This window comes from Garra rufa, chromosome 13, assembly GCF_049309525.1.
Source record: "Garra rufa chromosome 13, GarRuf1.0, whole genome shotgun sequence".
NCBI classification, from domain to species: Eukaryota; Metazoa; Chordata; class Actinopteri; order Cypriniformes; family Cyprinidae; genus Garra; species Garra rufa.
The window spans coordinates 18,854,044-18,878,468 of record NC_133373.1 but is presented as its reverse complement, the minus strand read 5'-3'; the positions used below and the strand labels follow the sequence as shown (position 1 = coordinate 18,878,468).

The 24,425-nt window shown below is 39.6% G+C and overlaps 1 protein-coding gene across 1 annotated transcript; it reads right to left on the bottom strand.

Annotated features, from left to right (window-relative positions):
* Positions 1 to 518: 518 nt before the first annotated feature.
* On the bottom strand, positions 519 to 24,207 carry rps6kc1 (ribosomal protein S6 kinase polypeptide 1). Its single transcript, XM_073853171.1, has 16 exons — positions 24,065 to 24,207; positions 23,486 to 23,521; positions 22,957 to 23,077; positions 22,260 to 22,375; positions 21,925 to 22,018; positions 21,116 to 21,175; positions 19,543 to 19,893; positions 12,517 to 12,638; positions 12,221 to 12,313; positions 8,176 to 8,223; positions 7,228 to 7,360; positions 5,911 to 7,137; positions 5,499 to 5,588; positions 3,592 to 3,674; positions 3,268 to 3,363; positions 519 to 1,025 (listed from the first exon to the last, which is right to left on the bottom strand). Exons 1-16 carry the CDS (start codon positions 24,164 to 24,166, stop codon positions 924 to 926), a joined length of 2,874 nt encoding a protein of 957 aa, XP_073709272.1. The 5' UTR covers positions 24,167 to 24,207; the 3' UTR covers positions 519 to 923.
* Positions 24,208 to 24,425: the final 218 nt, after the last annotated feature.

Genomic DNA, 24,425 nt, shown 5'->3' with positions numbered 1-24,425 from the left:
AATAACCCTGTGAGCAGCACTCTTATGCTTCACTTGAATTAGGCTCTCACATGAATTGAAATAGCCACTCTCAACAGGAAGATGTACAAAATTTTGTACAAAATTCTAGTTTAAAGAAAACTTATTATTTCTGTCTGTTTTTTTTTTAAACTACTTCATTACATTTTAATTCAAATTACAATTTGCACCGTTACTACTGCAGTACCAGAACAATCCCAATATATGTATTCAAAGTCTAATATATTAATCACAATTTCCTATTGTGCCCCTTTTTTAACTCTCTTAACTCTTGTTCTCAGTACCATTTCTGTCTTTCTAGTCAGACAACCACACTACTAAGTCATAAACAGATCATCTGCTTCACAAGTACCTTTTAAAAGTAGTTCTTCATTAAATTGTGCTCTGAACTGACTTGAGCTAAATAATGACACTGCTGTCTGTTACAGCAGAATTTGAACGGTCTCCACTGTTGAGTTTACATTACTGATTCAAGTGAAAAGAACCAATATTAAGCCCACTGACATTGAGAGAAGTTTAATGAAGCATCAGATGGGTTAGTAGAGAATATGTAGTGCCTGTAATAAATTTTAATTAAATAACTGACCAGGATCACTCCATACATGTCCTTCTAGCACATGCTAAAGATGTTCATGCAGTGAAATTTTCCAGCTGCTTTCTGTAAACACTATAAATGAAACACTCATACACATTTACAGTTTTGTACAGTATGTATACATTTCTCCTCTGATATAAACAGAAACTTCCTGTATGCCCACACTTCCTCACAGTTGACAATGAGCTTTGGCCATTTGTAGGTAAGAGTCTGTATGACATAAGCATGTGCTTTGCATCCTTAATGATGTCTTTGTACATATGGACATTTGTCAGTCAATATTGATCGTTGATCTTATTCAAATAATAGTTTACTTGGTCCAGTTCACATGAGAAAAGAATGGATGAGACTTAATATCCTCCACTCCGGCTACTCCTGCACCCAGCCGCTCCACTGGATTATACTGTAACAGCTATACAGAGAGAGAGAGAAAGTGTGAGAGAGTGAGTCATGGACATTTTTTTTGTGCTTCTACAAATTCAGCGGCTCAGATTCAGTAGAATATTCAAAATGTACATGCAGGAACCAATGCATAATCCATCGGTTTTCATTCCTCATAAAACTCATGTGTCATAGTGCCCTCCAAATATCGAAGCAGATTCAAAACCATAATGAAACATCATTATTTTTTGTTTAAAATGGTTAGATTTCTAATGTGAATTTCTGGATGTCAAATTAATTTGACCAACCTAATCTAAGTTTTTGGTTTTCAATATTAAAAAAATGTGTTTCTTCTAGAATTCTTCTGTAGAATTAGATTTTTGACTGCACATTAATTAATACATATCGCAGCATTACTGCCAGGATCATATCATTTTGTAAAGGTCTGTTTGCAAAGCCTACATCAAATTGCATTCATTAACCAAATAATCCACAATTAAATGTACTGAACTAACAGTCTGTAAACAGTTTTATGCCGATGTACTCATCATTGTTACGTAATGTACAGTCTGAAATGTACAGAATGTTTTCATAGTGCAATGACCTCTTATATGTCAGAATATTTAGCAATATTAAGACGCTTTTCCACCATCGGGCCAAAAGGTTCTAAGAATGATAAGGAATGGTTCCAGTTATGATTCCACATGAGTTCGGCTCAGCAAACTTAGGAACCGTTCTCGGGCAGGGTTAGCTAACTACGCTGAACCATACCGGCATAATTGCTTAAAGTGGTGTTGCCACTCAGGATCGTTCACTTGTCTCTATAGCTGGCTAAGTTCACTATTTGAGCAAAATAAACAGAAATATTTGATCATCCTCCATATCGTGGTCACTGTGTACATCTCAAACTAGGGCTGCACGATTATGAGAAAAATCATAGTTGTCGATTATTCCCTTGAAATTGTAATTGCGATTATTAATTACAATTATCACAATTTACATTGATCGATGTTTTAAATAGCTACCATTGTTTGAAGCAACTGCATGCCATAATTTTATATACAAATAAAAAAACAAGCTGAAAACACTCTTCTATTGCTTTTATCGTTGTCACCAATGTCAATGATACATTGGTTTGGTTTCTTTAAATAAAAAAGTAAAAATATGCAATATGCACAGGGATATGCCAGTACCGATTTTCACGTTGTGATTAACTGATAATGCTTTTATCACGGTATATGGTATTATCACTATTGAAATTTATTTGCAAAAAAGTGGTGTCATAATACTGTACTGAACATTTAAATACAATAAAGCAATGCATAAAAAACATATAAAGTTAAAAATGTACGGATTAAAGTGCAAAATAATTATAAAGACCAATAGGTATCACTTTACAGTAAGATCTCATAGTTGAGCAATGGCTACATTTGCTGCATAAGTTATTAATTATCATAATTATAAGTTATTTATTATTTATTATTTATTCTTTGTTAAAAAATACAACTCTTAGTTTATTTTAGCTCAGTAAATAACAGTTACACTTTTCAGAAAGTAAAAGCTGATTTGTTTACGTGGTTTCTGGGGTAACAGCAGCATTATGTTTAGCGCTATCTACTGTCAGAGAATAAAAGTGCGATTTCATCCAGAGTGTCTCTCACGTACACGACACGTCTTTGACGCAACATACAGCGGTGTTGTGCATTGTGACCAGTTGATAGGAAAGTTATCTTAAAATGCATTTAAACTTCTGAATCATTTGTTAGAAATAGTTATTCTAGGTATTTTGATGTGCCCTCGATAACAACATTGATTCGCCTCTCACAACGTGATATGCTTTAAACACGCCTCTTAAGCACGCAAAATAATTAACTTTTTTTTCTGTAATCACGGCTTTGGACGATTGAGTAATCATGGCATCCGTAATCGTGATCGCGATTAGAAATTTGATTAATTGTGCAGCCCTAAGCACAGAGTACAGTTCGGCCAGATGGTGGAAAAGCGACTTTGGATTTCTCAGTTCCTGACCCCTTTAAGAACTACAGGGAGTTGCCTTTTAACATCCAACTATAAGAAACAGTATATGCAAACAAATGGGGTATGGTCCATCTAAACAGAGTAGGGTGCAAATCATTAACAGGTTATGCATTTCCTTATGATAAAATAGCCTCAGAAAAAGAGGGCAGGCCTAGTCCAGACACTTGGGTCACTGTTTCTTTTTACTTCTTTTCGGGCGATGGGATATATTAATTTTCTACCATGGTAGGATGTACCTGTTCCAATAGAGAGCGTGCTTCCTCCGACACAAACTCTGGGATGTTCAAGGATGAGTGTCTTCCAATGCCAGCAGGATGACACTGATATAGAGACTAAAATGCACACACACACACACACACACACACACACACACACACACACACACACACACACACACACACACACACACACACACAACAAACTTTCAACATTTCCACAGGTTTTGATACATAGACATCACATAACCCCTTCATTATAATTTGCCACACTGAAATGGATATATAAATATATTTTAATATGATTCACTAAGAATAATGCATCGGTTGATGAAATACTCTCACCTTTCCGACTACAAGCTCAAATAAAAGGGCTCCCAAACTCCACCAATCGCATGCTAATGTCTCCTCGCAGATTCCACCCACTTCTAAATGACATATAGAAAAAGAAAATGTATCATGATAGTGTTTAACTTGTTAGACAGCTTATTGTTTTTACGCTGGCAAAGAAACTTTTACAACTCTTACAACAAAATTAAGTGCAAAGTAGGTGTATAACTGAGATTTTTCTACACTTTAAATGCTGCACCAGTGTAGGAAACACTCTGTCCAACAAGGATGTCAACTCATGAGTACTAAACAAGTAATATTGTAGCTTTATTGCTACTCTTCATCAACTATAAAGAAAGTATGTACAAATTATTTACTTAAATCAATTAAATGTCACTATGCAGACAGAAAAACAAAATACGGAAGGACCAAAATCAAAACAAATACATTAAATAACTAAAAGAACTTTACAAAATCTTAACTATTTACTGCACAATTACCGCACTCTTCTGTGAGCTCTTTCCACTTTGGTATCTTAGGAAAATTCTTTTTTTTTTTCTCGGGAAATTAAAAACATTTTTTGCTTGGTCATAATTATTTTGGTTTCATGTCTATGTAGCTCTGAACCAGAGAAGGACAAAACACACAAGTAAGCATATATACAACATATTTAATCCTACATTTAAAAAAAAAAAAAAAAGGATGAATTTGGGACTGGTCTCCCCAAACTCTCTGGAGTGCTGAACAGGAAATCAGATGTTTTACGAAGTGTATCTTCCACATATATCAGTTTTATTTATTATAATAATTATAAAGTAATACTGTTACTGTGTACTGTACTGGAACTTTACCCAGGAACTAGGGACTTTGGGGCAGTACTCTGTGTGTTTCCACTGCAGGAACCAGGATCTAAATAGAGTTCTGGATAGAAATTTGCCCCTCAGAAAGTCCCTGCTCATGGGGTAGAACTTTTTCAAAGGTCCAGGGTGGGACTTGGGTGCTGAACATTGGTTGAGTTCACGCAGCAATGTATTTCAACCATCATTTATGTGCAGAATTTTCTAAATATTACTGTTATTGTGTCATGAATAATAACTTTATTAAAATGAAAACAGGCAATGCTGTTTGATATATTATTTTCTTTCATTGTAATACATTCCCTGAACTACATTTCTGCAGCTATTAATATGGTTAAATGACAATTAAGAGACAGTGGTGTTTGATATCATTTCATTTTATTGTAATGCGTGTACGCATTGCACGAACCACATTTTTATGGCTATTAATATGTTTAAATGAAACAGAAAAGAGGCAGTGCTGTTTGATATAATATTTTGTTTCATTGTAAATACAGTCTGGAAAATTGCAGTAGCCAATGCAAGCTGACTGACGTTATCAAGCACGCTGTTCCATTTGCAGAATTACCGGACTTGCGTTGTCCAATTACCGGGAGTTCACACTCCCGAGTCGAGCTTGCAAAGTTCAGACAGCAAAAGGTCTGGGGAAAAAATTTTCCTGGGACAAATTGTTCCTGGTAATTTCGGTGGAAAAGTGGCTATATATACTAAATAAATACTGGTTAATGTTTGGTATTCTGTTTGTTAGTTGGTTCCAGTCAGTTTTGTCACTGAAGTCTAGTCAAGATTCTGACCAGTCTGAATGTTCCAATTTCTCTCACCTTTCTTCCCCCTTAAGCTAGAATTAGTTAGGTTTCTTTATTTTTGCAAATGAAAATGCCTACTGCATTAAAATGGACTATTGAGTAGTTGTTGTTGTTTTTTTGGAAAAACCCTGCAACTCTGTAGTGGTCGTTCCTTTTTAAGACGGTGGATAGTGAGCTTATATACAATAAATGACAGTACATTTAATGAAAACGTACAAATACAGCATAGAATCTGCCTATAAGGTTAAGACAAGCTTACCTGGTGCACAGTACATCTTAGAGATGGCGTTAGGGTCACATGACTCCTCTACATCACTCCAGCTACAAAAATAGGTGAGCTGCACACGACCTGAGAGAGAGAGAGAGAGAGAGAGAGAGAGAGTGTTAAGGTGTGTCAATCAAATTCTAATCAAATTACACCACAGCCTTAATTAAATTAATAAAGTTATGTTTTTTGCTAGAAAAATACCAAGTCCATACTAATCCATACTCTGTATCATTTTGCATCTAACACCATCAAAACAATTGTTGAGCAACACTCTCCATTAAAGATCAGGACAGATGTGACAATTTGTCATTAACTTGTACACACAATGTCAAAAAGGGTCAGATTAGAATACTTTAACACTTAGTTATGGAAGTGGTTTTGAAAATGTTAGCTGTTGATTTACCTGCGTGGTTTAGCAGTATGTTGCTGGGGTTCAGGTCTCGGCATATAATGCCTTCCTGATGCAGAGCATCCAGAGCCATAACCATGTCAGCAGCCCAAGTCCTCACTAGAGCCTCTGGGATGTGTGTGTCTAACGAAACTGCAGCCAACTTATCCAGCTCTTGAAACAACTTGGACACTTCCTCATCCTCCTGTTCTCCTAAAGTGCCTTTAGACTTAAAGCCCACTTCTTCATGTTCAACAAAATCCATTTGACTTCTGGGAACATCTGCGTCCAGCGTGCCAGAGAGCTCAGGGAAAGAGAGAGTTAATGAATCTGTTTTTAAAGGTGTTTTTGATGGCCTGTGTTGAAGAGGAAAAGCGGCCACATCAATGGACTGGTCCAACTCCTCTTTCTCACCTCTCTGTAGAACATCTGGCCTGCCAAATGTAGGAGAGGTCTTGGCCACTGCAGCGAAAGCAATGTCTCCAGGAATAAGCTCTTCATCCAGTGTGTCCACTGTGCCCCCTTCAAGCACTGGCAGATTGACCAGTAGATCAGGCGGTTGTCCCTCAACAGCACTGCTGACAGTGGCATCCTCCAGTACAGCCTCTTTAAAGGAAATCACCGGCACCAGATCGTTTGAGCATTGATCACTGTCAGACCTCCAGAGATCCGACACTTTCTGTATCATCACTAGTTCTTTTGTGACCTCTACACCAGCATCTGAGGGTACAAACAATGGCTTGCAGGCGTCTTCCCTGTCACTGTGGAGGAGCTCAGTGGGCAGTGATTGGTTCGAATGGTCAGGTGAGTGAGTGCATTGATCCGCAAAGCCGGCCAATTGCTCTTCCTCAGTGAAGAAGCATAGCTCCTGCATCGAAATCGGAGAGCACAGACTATCAGAGTTTAACACTGAACATGTATGTTTCTGTGTTAACACAGGAGCAAGTGAGCAGCGGTCGTCTTCCGGCTCCAGCTTCTCCTGCTCATACTCATTGCACAGCGTCAAGTAGCTGTTGGTGCATTCCTCTTCAGAAGTGGCACCAGAGTCTGGCAGTTGGGCTGCTAAGGGATTATCCCCAAGGCTTAGACCCCGGGAGTCCACACTGCTGGAAGCGATGTGCACAGGGTTTAGGGTTGAATGTACTGCTGCAGAGTGAGCTTTCTGGATGAAAGGTATGTTGAAGCTTTCGTCTGGACTGCTGTTGTGCAAATACTTGCAGATATGAGACCACAATTTACCACCTAAAGAGAGACAAAGAGGAAGTACTACTTAACATCCTGTTTACACACCTAGGCATTTAGAAAAATGTAAAACCAATGAAAAGAACACACCCTCAGCATACTGCAGTAAAAGAAAAATAGAGTCCTCTGAGATTATGTATTTCTCCAGTTGTACCATGTTTGGCACGGAACGAGGCACAATAGTCTTCTTAACACGACCACACGCACTGCTTTTCCTTAAACCCTGAACACACAGAAGTCAGATCAGTATAAATCATGGGTCCTCCAGCCTATTTGTATGAAAATTGTCATACCTTAACGCTGTATTAAATTATTTAGCTTTCAGTCTGCTTCTGTTATGATAAACAGAGCTGTTTACACTGCAAGTTTCATATTTGTAAACTGAATGCTGTGCCTCTTTCTTGTCTCTAAATGGGACTGCTACTGCTATGGGATTTGTTACTCAAAAATGCAGAATATTTCAGTACAGTTCCACCTTGTGGCCAATTCTCACAAAATTGGGTACACAGTATTAGAGTGGTTTTCAATCCTGGTCCTAGAGACCCTCTTGCTCTGCATGTCTCTCCTATTTTGTAAACGTACATTATACCTTATTGTCATCGGCCTGCTCTTCCTTTCACACTATACAACTGTTTTAGGTAGGCTGCTGTGGTTTGCACATTACAGGGCAAGTTGGCCACCGGGGATCACATTACACAATATTTATTGGTTTACGTGTGGTTTACACAGTTTATACCTTTACTTTACTGTAAAAAGAAACAAATTGAAGTCATTTTCTTTTACCACATTAACAAAATCCCAAATACAAACTGAAAATATAATTAGAATTAGAATTTGTAAAAGTTAAGTGTAACATCTTTTTAATGACAGTTTGGTAAAGAATGTAATGCAGGGGATTTAACTATTACTTGTAAATTGTAAATAAATATTGAACAGTCAATTTAAACAAACTTAGCATAACTTACATAACGATTCCTGTTAAATTGTTAGGTATTATTATGATTGTTAGATATTATTAACTGTAAATGGACCACTTACTTTTAAAATAAAAGTTTCCTGTGTTCTCCTATCCATCACCAACAGTACCTGCACATAAATTACACATATAAACAAATAACATAAATAAATAAAGCCCTCTAACCATCCTTTCATCTAGGACATTGTATTTACAGTTTGTGTCACTGAATCACTCTAGCCTTTAAACAAAAAACAAAAAAAACAAAAAAAAAAAACAACTAATTTAACAAATTAACTAAAGATGCAAATACAAATTTAAATATAGCTGCAAGCAGCGATGGGCGGGCCCTCGCCCTCTATGCAATCGCCATCCCAGTAGCATCAGGGAAAGGGTGGACAGTGGGCACATGCATTCACAGTAACCTTTAAACCACCCTCCCCTCTCCTCTCCCTCCTTCTCTCTCTCTCTCTGTCTCTCCCTCTCATCCCCTCCCCCTCCCCCTGCACTCACTCAACACACACACACCCAAATAAAGGCAGAGTGAAAAAAGATGTGTGAAAGTTTTTAAATTGTCTTTTATTCAGAGAGTTTTGTATATCTATGAAAATGAACTGTTTCCTTAGAATGACTAGTTCTCTGTATGAAACACGTTTTAAAGAGTTTGGATGCTGCACTTTAAAGATATAAAATTACTGAAAATGGAAAATGAAATTCTAAGCATGTTATCTGCCTCAAAAACACAGAAAACAAATATTTTAATGTATGTTTTTTTAAATGTGCCATGGCAATAGTATTTGATGCATCAGGGACACCTTTACAGATTCTCATCGGCCGTGTTTTGACATTATTCTGATGAAGTTTGAAGAAAATCGAGTAAAAATATATTGTTTATTGTTCGTTCATGTTTGTTAATGCATTAACTAATGTTAACAAAAGAGATCCTATTTTAAATAGTTACCAACTATTTTATGATCTTTTTATGGTTATGGTTTTATGATCTACAACCATTTTAAAATATTATTTTAATGATCTATAAGCATCTGTGAAATAATTATAAACAAATATATTAAAAATAAATACATATTAACTTAGTTGATGTATTTGTTTCTCATTCTAATTAAGTGAACTGAGCAGTATAGTGTCATACTTATAAGATTTTTTAATCCTATCAGTGAGAGTCTATATATGCATATAAATCATAATTTTTCTTTTAAAGATTAAAAAAAATGTAATGCTCTAAGCATTTATACAAAATAATTATGTAAAAGTACATCGACAGTACAGTACATATCAACTGATTCTATGCATTATTGTCATTCTTATACACTGACAATGAGCTAAATAGCATTAGAGGTCAAACGATTCCTTATCTTATGAGGACCTCTAGTGTTCATCCCTGGTATTAGAGCTTTAATATGACAAACATATGACACTTTTAATGTTTTTGGGGCCTCTGAGCATAACATTTTGAAACTACACATATTTCCTAAGAATTTCTTGTTCTTTATATGTAAAAAGTTTTGATGAGTTAGAATAATGCAATTTAAAGATATATGGAAATAACTCTTCATCTTTTTTACTGTTACTTTCATAAATCACCACATCAACACCGTTCAAGATATCCGTTCAATTTAGCATCTTCAGTATCTTGGCATCATGTTGACAAAGTTTGGTGTGAACTGTCTGATTCTGCTATGAGTGATATGAATTTATTCACAGCTATATTTTTCCAAAAATCCACATTCAAATCAAAATAGCTTACTTCCTGTTGGTCATAGCTAATGGGTGTAAATTAGAAAGTTGTCCGGCTTGATGAGACCAATATACCGACCGAGTTCGATGTCTGTAGCTACAACTAACCCTCCAACTTTTGTCAAAAGGTGGCGCCATAGAGTGCCTCCTCCACGCCCATTTATGAGCTTTTGCCAGTGTTTTACTATCATTAATATTGATGTGTGTGTTGAGTTTCATGAAATTCTAAGCATGTTATCTGCCTCAAAAACACAGGAAACAAATGTTAAAGTTTGACACGTTGCCACGGCAACAGCGTTTGATCTATCAAGGACCCCTTTACAGATTCTCATCGGCCGTGTTTTGATATTATTCTGATGAAGTTTGAAGCAAATTGAGTAAAATTAGGAGGCTAATTTAAAAGCGTTTTGCAAACAACACACTTCCTGCTGCCAGTTGGTGGCGCTATAACTTTGACTCATAATAGTCACATCTCTGTGATCGGCATCAGAAGACAAACAAACTGCTGAAGTTTGGTCAAAATCAGACAAAGTGTGTCAAAGTTATTAGACACTTCCTGTTTCTCATTTCTCACCATAATTTGTCGCCCAGCCACAGCCAAACCGTTCGAGATATCAATATTCCCCTGGCAATTTTGCGTCCCCAATGTCTTGAGGTCATGCTGACCGAGTTTGGTGGCCATCGGTGGAAAGGCCTAGGAGGAGTATTTCAAATTCCACAGTCTGATTTTTCAAAAAAATCTACATTTGAACAAAAATAGACGACTTCCTGTTGGTCATAGCTAATGGGTGCAAATTAGAAAGTTGTCCGGCTTGATGAGTCCAACATATGTACCGAGTTTGGTGACTGTAGGAGAAAGTAAACCCCCCAACTTTTGTCAAAAGGTGGCGCTATTGAGAGCCTGCTCAATGCCCATTTATGGGCTTTTATCAGTGTTTAACTGTCATTAATACAGATGTGTGTGTTGAGTTTCATGAAATTCTAAGCATTTTAAGTGGCTCAAAAACACTTATGTTATGGATAACGCCCTTCACAGATTCTCATCGGTCGTGTTTTGACATTATTGTGATGAAGTTTGAAGCAAATTGAGTAAAATTAAGAGGCTGAGTTTAAAGCATTTCAAAAACGTCACGCCCGGGTCCCAGCCTCTGTGGCGTCCGGATGACGGCAGATTCCAACGTGTGTGCAAATTTTCAAGAGTTTTTGAATATGTTAAGGCCCCCATAAGTGCACGGAAGGTTGAAAAAAAAGAAAAAAAGAAAAAAGAAAATAAGAATCCTTAGAAGAACAATATTCTGAAAAAACCCATTCTGGGCTCGGGCCCTAACAAGAGTGCCATGGACCATATACATGTTCACTGATATAAACAGTCTGCATGCACAAGATTGCTTGTACTGAGTCAGTCATCACAGTGTTAATTTGTTGCAAACCATTCTGTTAAATGAATTCTTGCTTAAAAGAAATTGATTTCTGTAATGATAGCAGTAACAACAGAGAAAATATAGCTGCAAGCAGTGGTAATGAGCCCAAGCACTATGGTGTGATCAACACAAGTTGGTTCTAGGAACAAAAATGTGATTAGAGAAAAGAGAATTTTTTTTAAAAGTGATCAGCAGCCATGACCAAAAATACAACATTAATTTAATCTAATTTGATCACAGATAATATGAGACATTACCAAGTCAAGTCCCCTTTATTTATACAGCGCTTTATATGACTTTATATGACTGTTTTACAGCAGCTTTACAGAAATAAACACTAAAAAAAAAAACAGAAACAGTAATGTAAATATGAGACTAATTCAAATTCTGCTGTATAGCAGCTCTATAAGACAATGGTGTCATTATTTGGCTCAAGTCAGGTTCAGTGTTGATTCCATTCAGTTCAGTAACAGTGTTAATATTTCAAAATTTACCAAATTTGAAATGAAGTCGACAGTGAAGCAGCTCTTACAATAATTAGCTTATCCTGCTACTATCCATCCTCTTCCCATCAGCTTCCCATCACAAGCACAGGGTTACTCACACTTGACCTAGCACTCTCTCTCCTCACACATTCTCAATGTTTTTTTTTCCATAAACTCTCTCCAGGTAATTGTATTAAAGCTTGTTTATTTGTGATTCAATTTCACCCTATTACATGTGGCATACCCTGTTACCATTAACTTAAAAAAAGCTGTGTAAAGACTGTTTCATATTTCTGCTTTTGTCTACCATACAAAAAAACAAATAAACAAAAAAATACACCATACAGGTTTAAAACAATATGAGAGCGAATAAATAAAAACTTTAATTTTAAGTGAATTATTACTTTACATTTTTTGTGCTGTGCGCAGTAACGATCACAATGCAGTTTTAATATAGAGATGTGTACCTTATCAATAATGCCCAGCACTCTGTAATGCCTCAGCTCATTAGAATGAGTCTGCTCAGCCCACAAGTCACCACAGCACTGCGAGCCCAATGCCTGAAGTAACACACATATAAACAACACATATAGTACAAGCAATACGAAACATGAAATGGAAAAGTTTAAGAGCATCACTCACTTTTTCGCTTTTACATAATCAATTAAAAGTAACAATTTATAATCAATTAAAAGTAAAAATTTGTACTTTATAAATGAAGCCTCGAGTTTCATTGTGAAGGTTAAAGATCGCACACACTGACCCTGCTTTGAGTGGAGCTCTGACCCATGCTGTCTTTGAGCTGTCCGGAAATGAGCTCGGCACGCATCAGATATTCTGCTGTCTTTCTCTTCACAGCCTCCCTTCTGCTGGGACTTACTTCTCCTGAAATACACACAGCATAAACTTATAATAAACTTGAATGTCTGATGGTCTGCTACAAAAGTTTAGTTTGATTAATTTAATTATAAATAATATAAAATTACAATTTATCTGTGGCAGACAGTTACAAGTTAAGCTCATGTTTGTGAATGTAAAAGGTCTACAAAGATTCAAAAATCAAAGTGCATGACAAATGGAGTTCCCTTCCGAAGGGAACTCTCACTGCGTCCTCTAGAGGGCGCTTTTGGGGAACGCTGCAGCGTGCCTCGAGTCTGAAGAATGCATAGAACAACTACATGAAATGGCCGGCGCCAGCGTATGACGTCACCGCGGCGCGACAGTCGCTGCTGTTGCGTCACTACCGGGCGACCATAACATAAAGAGGCGCCCGTGCAACAAAATACATCTTCTTCGCTGTCTTCAGCTTTCTCGGTTTGGATGTGCATGGGAAGAAACGGTAAGAATCCTTTCTTTGAACTACTATCATGGCAAGCACTAGCAAGTCGTTTAAACGGTGTGTTCATCCGTGTCCGCGTTATTTGACACCTGATGACACACATGATCTTTACGATATTCTGTTTGGGCTAAGAGCACACACGCGATGTCCTTGAGGGGGCATTGTGTGTACATTATGAGCGCTTCTCTATGAAGAAGCTCCGATCTCGTCTGTCTCTCTTTCTGAGGAAAGATGAGCGTCCACTTGCCCCTCGCGGTTCGGGTCCTGCCATTGCCGAGGCACGGAGGAAACGGAGCTCGTGGGGCTCGCAAGTGGAACTGGCTGACGATCTGAGAGGGGTCTCTCTCTCTCTCGCCAGCCGGAGACGACGACAGGCTCCTAGCTGATGATGGTGCGTTATCGCTGACGTCGTCAGATCCAGGAGCAAGTGCTCTTTTGGGTTCCACCCAAGAAGAGCAGGAAATGCTAGAGATGGATGAAGACGCTGAGGCTGAATCCTCTCTACCTTCCTGCCCTGCATACGAAGAGCTGCTAGAGGTTATGGACCGCGCCACGGCCAGGCTTGACCTGCTGTGGAAGCGGGCTAGAAAGATAGCGCCGCGGGGTCGCCTTGACGAGCGATATCTTTTCAGGCCATAACCACCCAGCTCCGGTGAGTCTCCCATTCCTTCCCGATCTTCATACTGAAATCGAGAGGGTCTGGAAAAAGCTGTACGCGGCGCGCATTGCGAACTATGCTAATATCGAGGGTTTGCGCGACCACGGCTATGAGAGGACGCCCCTTGTGGATGAGACGCTAGCCTGCTATCTCTCCACAGGGCGGGCTTTCTCTCCCAAGACTCCCTCTCTGCCTTCTCCGGCCCTGCTGAACGGCAGAGCGTATGCAGCAGCAGGTCAGGCGGTGGGTGCACTGCACACCATGGCAGTGCTCCAAGCCTACCCAGCCGATCTGCTGAAAATCCTTTATCCCTCGAAGGTCCAGGTCTCAGCCCGAACACCACAGGGGTCCTGCTCCGCCTCCTTCTGAGGAACGGAGGTAGGTGCAGAAGGCTAGTGTTGCATCCCGCGCTCCTCCCCCGCCTGCGAGCAGGTCTAGGAGGCGACGCGACTCGAGAGGTGACAGACAGGATTTCAGGGAAGTCATCCAAGCGAGACAAAATTCTCGCAGGGGTCAGAGTAACACCTCTCCTTCCCTCCCTTCCCTCGGTCCAGTCGGGTCGCCATATTAATTCCCCTGTCTCCATTAAAGCTTCCTGCACTCCCCGGACCCATGATGTCCTTTGGGGGTTCTACCTGTATAGAACCCTAATTTACGGACGGTCTGGAATCAGGCGGTCTCTAAAAAAAAAAAAAAAAAAACCCCGCCTCTTTCTATGAAACAGGATGCTTTTAAATGGGTGAGTATGATTCATTTTTTACTTGAAGGAACTTCATACTGTCTCAGACCTGTGTGTGTTTTTCTCTCTTCACAGAAGAAATACGACGAGTCTACGGCAGACGCCCCCTCTGATCCTATGGATTAAGGTTACGGCAGTGTTTGCCCTCTCCACTCCACAGGCTGTGCGGTAGAGATGCGCGGATGGGCTCAATCGTCACCCGAATCCGCAGCTTCAAATAAATTATCCGCCCGCCACCCACCCGCACCTATATTTTTCTCTGATTTAGATAACCGCACCCGACCCGCACCCGATCGTCATATTACACTTATTGTAATTCTCAGTTTTGCATGATGATATGATAAATTGATGGTTCATGTTAACAGCAGATTGATTCAGCTGATCTGCAAATCGCTGCACACTTATACGTTTATCACTCATGATTTTAAGCCAAATCCATGCAGAAAAGAATAACGTTAACTGACATCTGGATGCGACTCTCCGCAATCTCTGACGAAATCGGTCGGGTTTTCTCTCTATTAGAGCCGCTCTGAACTTAGTATTTGAACGCATGCTTGGACTGAAGTTTACAGGGGTTCACCAGTTTAAGAAAGGTCTGAGCGTAAAAAATCTGCTTCTTTTCATTTTTAAGGTATTGTTTTCATTATAATCTATTGATTCAAATAAGTAATCAATAATAATTATAGCCTACCACTGCGCGCCTAGCCTGACATGCTTTCGCGTAAGAATGAACAGGCAGCATGGACGCATCAGGCAAAATCGTCAAATATATTTCAAAAGAAGCCGGCGCCACGGTCCTGACCACATCACTGTCTTTACTGGGTGTTTTTAGGGAATATTTCAATTTATTAACATGCGACTGAATTAGCTATTCATGTGTTGGACTGTCATGATTTTGGCTAATGCAGGACACTTCTGAATGATGCGCATCAGAGACGTGGGTAAACGCAAAGCGACCAATGCACTACACCGCTGCATTACCGTGCTCAATAGCATTAGCACAGGCATAACTCCCTTCAAACTTTATATGGAATGTCAACGTTTCTGTCACCAAAAACTTAGAACAGGCAAACACACACACGCACACAAATGAAATCGTCTCTGCCTTATGAAAAACATATATTTAAAACACGTTCAAGTTTTAGAAAATGTAGTTAATATTTGCATCATTATTGATTTATCTCATCCACCCGCGACCCACCCGCAAATAATCAGAATGCATTTTTTTATTACCCGACCCACCCGACCCGCGGATTATCCGCAGCGCCCGCGGATATAACCGCCATCCGCGCATCACTACTGTGCGGTAAACCAACCCTTACAGCATATATTACACATAGGACCTCTGTCCTCTTCAAGGTAAGCTCCCTAAGTTTTTCTTAGGTTTGCCCTTGGTATGTTTATGCTGTCCTTTGCAGGCCTAGTGTAGACTTATGTCCTGTTGAGACAGGAGCATAACTCCCTAGTTACGCCCCCCCCCCCCTTATGGCTGGATAGGCGTGTTGCCTGCGGGGTCTGAGTTGCGTGTTGTGCTTTTCCCTCAGAAAAGGAATGTGGAAACATCTCGACGGAGCACCCCTCCCTTCCGGTTGTATGGTGGTGTCCGTCTACACAACACTCGTTCCAGCAATCGGGCTTCCCCCTTCAGTGGTTAAACGAGCAAAAGGAAAATTTTTCCTTTCTCCCTAGGTAAGCATCTTAAGATATTTATATTTAAGATTGCACTAGTATGTTTAACTCTGTTGCAGACGGCCTGTGTGCGAGGATCCGCTTCGTGTCCTCTCCTAAATACGGTTTCTATGGAAACTGAGTGTCTACACCTGTTGAGACAGGTGTTCACTTACATAGGAGTACCAGCAGACCGGAGTGCTCGCTGCGGACTTGGAGCAGGTTTGGTTGCTCCCTTTTCTGCGGAAAAGGTTTTTATTTGAGCACCACCTGGTGACACGCTTTCCAGCTGGGGTCTTGATTCTCGGTCTATTTGGTGTGCGCTCCCCTTTCTGAGGAAAGGGTTTTTTATCTGAGCGCCACTTTGTGACTCTCTTCAAGTCGCCTCATTCTAAGCCTGAGGGCTGAGGCAGCACTTGATGTAGGATCTACACCCAGGCTCATGAATGTCTCCCCTACAGAGGGTTCGAGCATCCTTCGGTGTTTAACACCTTAGAAAGCCGTCACTTTAGGATCGATTCTCGCTCCCCAGGCCTAGTTCCACTTCCCTTTCTGAGGAAAGGTTTACGAAGTGTTTGAACTAGGAAGCTGCCCTTATTCATTTCGGAGCTTCCCAGAAACTTTCAAGGCAAACAGTGCTCCCCTTTCTGAGGAATGGGTTTGTTTAGGTTAAGAGCTCACGTTCCTCCCTGTGCGCAGGATTGCTGGAACGGACCTGAGCTCCCCTAAATCCAGGGTTTCCTTCAGAGCAACTTCCCAGGACTGAGTGCTCCCCTTTCTGAGGAATGGGTTTGTTAAGGTTAAGAGCTCACGTTCCTCCCTGTGCGCAGGATTGCTGGAATGGACCTGAGCTCCCCTAATTCAGGGTTTCCTTCAGAGCAACTTCCCAGGACTGAATGCTTCCTCCCTCCTGAGGGTAGGAATCTACCAGGGACAGACCTTTGAGAGTTATGGACCTGCTACAAGGATGTTGGCGTGCCCCCTTTCCAGGGTTCACTTATAAGAGCACCACTCCTTGGTGGCCAAGTTCTCCTCCCTGTTTCCCAGGGTAGGAGCTTGACCTTCATGCTTCAGGTTTCTACTCTCCAGCCTTTATTCTGGATGTATGCTCCCCTCTATGAAGGGTAACAGTGAGAGCATTCGCTCCTGTTCGGTTGCGCAGCTACCCTTCTGGGAAGGGTCTTCTATGAGCGCCAACCCACCTTCGTGAGATTGCCAGACCTTTATACAGGTCGCGTGGACCGGGTTGTGCACGCTTCCCCTTTTCATTAAGGGTTCCCTAAAGACAGCAGTGCCCCCTTCTGGAGAAGCGATCCTCCCTGTGGATCAGGGTCAGGATTTTTGTCCTCTACTATCGTCCACTATTGCAGGATGGTCTCAGCTTCATGTTCATCTCTGTTGACAGATAGCTTGCGAGCTTCTGTCCAGGGGAGGGTTAGTGTGGCAATCCCCTCACCATCAGGGTCATCCCCTTTCCGTCTCTTCAGACGGCATGGAGCTGATAGTGAAACCCCCTGGGAAAACACTCTCCTTAAATCCGATCATGTCGGTAAGCGTCCCACGCTATGCCTGGGCGTCTTCCAGTTAAAACCACAAGTGTGGTAAGTGCACACACACCTGGGGCACTTCTATAAAATCCATGTGTTGGTAGGTTCCCACCAAGTTTTGGGTTCCTCTTTTAAATCCTTTTTTGGTATGGGTCACGCGTTTTGCCTCGTTCCCATCTATTGGAGTTGGCTCATAACCCCGGTTTCCTGGGTTCGACTCCTCTGATATCTTAGCTGATGTCTGCTGACCATCCACTATTAGGGCGCGCCACTTTTAGTGGCCCTTTGAACGGATCTAGGACAGGTTTCTGCCCTCATATGGGAGCCAGTTCCTGAGGGAACTAGGCCCTATGTTGCGGTAGTCTCTGGTTCTGACAAGTCTAAGTTCCCATCGAAACTTAGCCGTTTCCCTCAGAAGGAATTACTCTAATTCCAAGCCTGAGCTGTGCCCTGGGTTCTACCCAGTCTGGTAAGTGGGTAACAGGTCAGGCCTCTGGCCGGGAGGGGTAACGTTTTGACAGCCGTCACCACGTCCTAGTAGGGGCAATTCCTCTCAGAATTGTTGCTTAGTGCTCGCTGGCTTAGCATGCACTCCCCTCAGCATGGCAGCGTTGGTATACCGTTCCCCAAAAGCGCCCTCTAGAGGACGCAGTGAGAGTTCCCTTCGGAAGGGAACGTCTCAGGTTACGTATGTAACCCTAGTTCCCTGAGAATAGGGAACGAGACACTGCGTCCTCTAGGCTTCTTCGCCATGCTTCGGACGATAAAGCTTCAGACTTGAAGATGTATTGTGTTGCACGGGCGCCTCTTTATGTTATGGTCGCCCGGTAGTGACGCAACGGCAGCGACTGTCGCGCCGCGGTGACGTCATACGCTGGCGCCGGCCATTTCATGTAGTTGTTCTATGCATTCTTCAGACTCGAGGCACGCTGCAGCGTTCCCCAAAAGCGCCCTCTAGAGGACGCAGTGTCTCGTTCCCTATTCTCAGGGAACTAGGGTTACATACGTAACCTGAGACGTTTTACTATCTCCCAAAACAAAGAACTGATTCTGAACTGCCTGAAATAAGTTGTCAGTGATTCAAGAGCCCACGAACATGTAGTGTTCGGCTGAAGTATGCTCTGTTATTGTTTAAGTGTTTAATATTCAGCTGTTGTTACTGTTTGTATATACTGCATGTATACTTTACTGAGAAATCTCAAATTAAGATATTATAATGTGTGTTTCTTTTCCGACATGCACTGTGAGTGGTAAACCAATGACAACAGACTGGGCCTTCTGACCAATGAAAACACAGTAGGCTCCCAGAAAGGAGGGTTTTAGAGAGAACAAAACTGTGAATTCTCTTGAAACATAACCATTCTAGACACTGTGAGAAAATAGGTAATACTGTAATGTATACTGTGAGAACATTAAAGTGTTTTTGACCTAGGATGCATGTACTTTTAATGTGGAACCTCAATAATAAAAACTTTTTGGCTGTAAACAAACTGGGTATCTGGGCATACTGGTAAATGCCTGCAACTAATACTCACAGTATCTCACATTTTTGGCAGAAACCTAGGTGTGGTAAACCATTTTCTCTTAATTGTGGTCAAGAGAAACATGCTTAGATGACTTTTTTCAAACCATGAATTGGTTTCTCAGAAGTAATGTTTAATCTAAGACCTAAAAAATATTTTTCTAAGAAAGCAATTCATGCTTATAAGACTAAGAGTCCAGATTATAGTGACATGTCATGATGCCACTTTCTTGTAAAAGCCCTGGAATAAGACAAAGCAAGCACATGCAACCTGTTCTCCACATTGAAATACAAAGTTATGCATTAAATTATATACCTTGTACACCCTGCAGCAGAAGATCTACACCTCTCCGGTAGTAGAAAAACGCCACTGCAAAGTCCTGCTCCACTTCTTTCTGGACAGCTAGAGCAATCTGCTCACTGGCCTCTTCCAAGTAGTCCTTCTTCTCTATGTAGTTCCTGAGGCTGGAGGCAAAGCTCAAAGCCCCACTGCTATGGCTGGACTCTACTCCCAGCCGGCTTGGGGATGTCACTGGCTGTTGGATAGGAGACGAGTTGCTTTGTGTTGCTGTGTGCCTGATGCTGCCTGATGCCATTCCATCATCCACTGCAGCCAGGGGGTCTCCATCAACCTCCAGAGAATTCAACTCACTGTCACTGCTGCCACCTGACAATAAGGACACAAATCTAGCATGAACATTTTAAAATAGCTGACCTCCTGTTGGGTGGAGCTAATGACTTATTTTAAAAGGCAACAACAATCTACCTTTCAGTAGAGCCCCAGTTAAACACTGTTGCATTCAAATCAGCTAATCAAGATTTGAAAAACTTCCAGGCAAGTGTGTTAAAGCTAGCTAGAGTTAAACTCTGTTGGAAGGCAGCCCTCCTGTAGCAGGATTGTACACCCCTGCTGTAGGTAAAACTGACCCCCTCCCCATTTTAGTCAAAAGGGGGTGCTACAAAGTTCGCCTCTTTGTCCATGTTTTAGCATTTGTCTATCCCTAATGATAACAACTCTGATGTGTGATATATTTCATGACATTTTAAGCACGTCAAGAGCCTCAAAAACATCCAAAGAAAAATTTAAGAATGTTGCATGATCATTTACAATATTGAGAATCCCTGAGCAATTTTACATCAGCTATGTCTTGAAATTATTCTTACAAAGTGTGAAGCAATTTTGTTAAATATAAAAAAAGAATTTAAAAGCCTTTGGTATATCTCACACCTACTGTTGTCAGTTGTTAGCACTAAGACATAAACCGTCAAGACCTCAAGTTTTTTTTTAAAACACTCAATGCATTGATGCAAAATCTATTTGAAATTTATCATCTTCAATGTCAATGCTAAGATTGACCATGTTCAGTGACGATCACAGTATGCGGAACACAATCTGAACCACAGCAGCTCACACAGTGCCCTTCATTATCTTTTGGAGTCTCTAAAGAATGTGAGCACAATATTTCTAAAATATACATTTTACTAAAATATTTGTCATTCAAAAGTGGAAATTTCAAATTTAATGCTGCTAAGTACACTTTGTATAAGTTTTGGGATTGATAAAATCTTAAATTAAATGCCAAATTAAATGAAATGATAACAATAGCAACAGGTACAAAAAATAATAAATGTAAAAACATCTGAGCAGTTTAAATGGAGACCAACAGGTTACATGCAAAGGTTTTAATTTATTAGTTACTTTTAATTATTACCTTATTTTATGAATGTATTTTATTTTCACACAATTAAATAAAATAGTTAACTAGCTAAATAGTTTTAACCATGGTAATGAAGCTGATACCGAGAACAATACAAATTTTACTGGTGTACGTACTGACATTTTGGCATCATGACAAGATTATTCACACATTTAGGATCCTTTCACTTACGCTCATGTTCACATGGGTTGGCCACTGTCAAATCATCCACAACACTGATATCTTTAGAAGCTACAAAAAGGCAACACAGAAAAAAAACAAAATTAGATTCAATCAAACTAAAATATCAATTCAACCAAAAATGTGTTTTCTGAGACAACACGGAAGTTTGCAGATATTAAAATAAGCTAAACATATACATTGGTAGGGCTGGACAGTATGGCTAAAAATATAATCACAATATTCATACAGTATCGCTATTTTTTTTTTATTAAATGCCGAGAAGCTTGTGAAGTGACAGCTCTGAGACATGGCCACACACTACAAATTTAATTTAGTCTTTGCCTCATTTATTATTATTTTTTTTTTACATATTCCATGGGTAGGAATTATTTAAAATGAGGGATACTGTGACATGTATGTTCCTAGAAGAAAACCCAGGACTACAATAAAGGTGGTTTGATGGAGTTCAGAAATTCCCCCTTACTAATATATGGAATGAGTCCCTTTGGAGTGGACTTTGTAACTTTGCAGATTTTTTTATGCATAGCAAGATAATGCAAAATGAATTTCCTTCAAAAATAAATATCTTAACAGAAAAAAAATTATTTCTTAGTGTCTACATGTTCTAATAAGTGATATTGTTTCAAACCATGAAACAGGTTTGTGTTGCCTAATTTAATGTTGCGTATCTTCAGCAGATTTATTATTGAGCCTTTTGATACCATTCATTCATGTTAACTGTATTGGATGGGGGACACTTTTTAAGTGTGAATTTTATTTAACAAACAAGTTTTTTGACACTTGAATGATGAACTTACCTTCAGAGCTGCTATCTAAGAGGCTGTCAGCTAAGAAATCAGAGAAGGGCTCGGCTGGGCCAATGAGCTCAGAGCAATCTTGCACCTCACCACCCTAAAACACATACAAACCATTTGAGGTCACCATGGGGATGTAATGATAAACAAGAATTGCATGAAAGGAAACTGTGGTTATTCTTTTTGTATATGTCTTCTTTAACCCTGTTAGCTGGGTGATGACCCTGGATTTACCTGGTTACCTGAATTTATATATCACTGTTTGATAAATGAATAAATGCAAATATCATTGAAAACAACCTGACAGCTTTGACAGCTATCCCAGTTCATATACATACCTTAAAGAAATCCTGTATGTATTGGCTGCCATATAGAGCAGGAATATTAGCACTGAACTGCAGCAGATCCTCTGAGCACTGTCTTCTCTTTTCAATCACAGACTCATCAAAACGACCTTTAAACACAAATACACAAGTTAAGCTAGAAGTAACACAATGTGAACAAACAACACTGACTTTCAGGATATTTCTTTGATTTAAATCTTTATTATTACCTTTATTTTTATTTTTTTTACATTTTTATTTATCTATTTTTGCATCCATGTATGCTGGACACTTATTGGCTGCACTATCCTCACCAAATCTTTTTCCTTAAAGAAATTGTGCAAATTGTATATTATTAGACTATAAAACTAATGTTAAGCATTTAAGTGAATCAAGATCAAGATCACAAGAGACAAATTAAGTTCAAAAAGGATCAGAGAAATAAATAACTAAATTAATAAGATTCATAATATTTTTAGAAACATTTTTTTTATATCAGATTTCAGGACACTGGTCCGATAGAGCAACTGGGAGTTCTGTTTTAGTTTAACTAACAATACAAATACTGAAACTGCGTAATTGTTTTAACAAAAAAACGTATTTGTTTGGAATGTTATTTCAATAAGTGAATAAATACACAACTTAAAATAAAGAAAAGAAAAAAAACTTCACTTACAGCACAACAAACTCTGTCTCACTTACACACACTTACCAAAGACTTTAGCTTTTGCAAAGGGAGGGAAGAGCTCTGACTGCCCATAGAGGTTTCTGTGTATCTGCCAAAGGTTTTGATGAAGCTTTTTGAAATCACTATATCTTTTCCACACTGTGATCTAGTGAGAGGAAGTCAGACAAATAAAGACCAATGGCCCTTAACAATGAGCTCCTAGTAACTCACTACAGTGCTCACTGAACATGCCAGCTAAGCTCTATACTTTGTAGAGCTTTCCAAACGTTATTTAACATAAGTCTGAATGAAATGGCATTTGCATTCTAATTTACTTCTGCAATGTGACAAATTTAAGTCAAACTAAATTCAACAAGATAAAAAATAAATATTTACTCAGTTATTGCTGTATTCTACATTAACCTGCATCCAATTACTGTAAGTAGCCTACTGGCAAGATTTCTGAGAGGCTGCATCACCTACAACAGCCGCCTAAAACACAGCTATAGTTAGTTAAATGTATTATAAAAGTAAATTGTTTTATGCTTTAAGAGTGACCATTTAGAATTCTTACCTCCTGAATGTCTTCTGGGTTCTTCCGTGAAATAATCTGTAAAAAATAAATAAATAAGAAGTAATGTCACTAAATGTACACTGTCAACATTATGACTAAAAATTCTGCTGGATTAGTCAGCTCGTTATTGTGTGTATGAGAAGAAGAGGGAAGTAAATACAAAAACTGAAACAAACAGTACCATCCAACAACATAATCTAATATAATTAATAACATATTTACTGTATTGACATTACTTATATTTACGTCTGTGTCAGATTCAGAAGCCATCTGATCTGATGTGTCTGTTGACATGTGTCAATCAAAGTTTGAGGACTATAAATAAGAGCGTTTTCCTCAAAGGCAGAAAACCCAAAGAAGAAATAACAGGATTATGGTTATGATGTGACAGCTGACTGTGACCGGATGCATCAGATTTACTTGACACTAGTAAAGACAGTCCACATACATGCATGGCATTACAGATCTGACATGATTGATCAAATCATCTGATGTTTTATTAGTTTGTGTTAGTGTTCCTGATAAACATTAGCGTTAGCACATGTGCTGTACACCCCAGTAAAATTCGCTTAGTCTCACCCGGGCCGTGACTTTATACACCGTGTAGCCTTTCTTGTGTGTTGTAGGGTCGGTGACCGTGTAGAATCGCACAATCTCGTCTTTGTTCCACGCGGAGATCATCCTGAGACACGCATCGCCATAGCAGGACACTTACCCGTACAATAGACAACAGTGCTACAGATCAGCTCATGAATAATAATCAGTCCATGCTGACGCTGCATGGTAACCTTCCGGGGAGCGTCAAGTACATGGCAAGCCATTTTAACATTTAAAGGGATAGTTCACCAAAACATAAATATGTTGTATTGTGTTATGTTATATATATTTACAACACTTATGTCGTTTCAACACATTAACTTTTGTTATTGGGCCTAATATT

What these genes read in the sequence shown, in the direction of transcription:
- rps6kc1 (XM_073853171.1), bottom strand. Translation starts at nt 24,166, where the DNA reads ATGATCTCCGCGTGGAACAAAGACGAGATTGTGCGATTCTACACGGTC. An exon ending in AGAGCTCCACTCAAAGCAGG is followed by an intron (nt 12,314 to 12,516) that starts GTCAGTGTGTGC and finishes GTGTTACTTCAG; the next exon opens with GCATTGGGCTCGCAGTGCTG. An exon ending in CATACTGCTAAACCACGCAG is followed by an intron (nt 5,589 to 5,910) that starts GTAAATCAACAG and finishes TCTCTCTCTCAG; the next exon opens with GTCGTGTGCAGCTCACCTAT.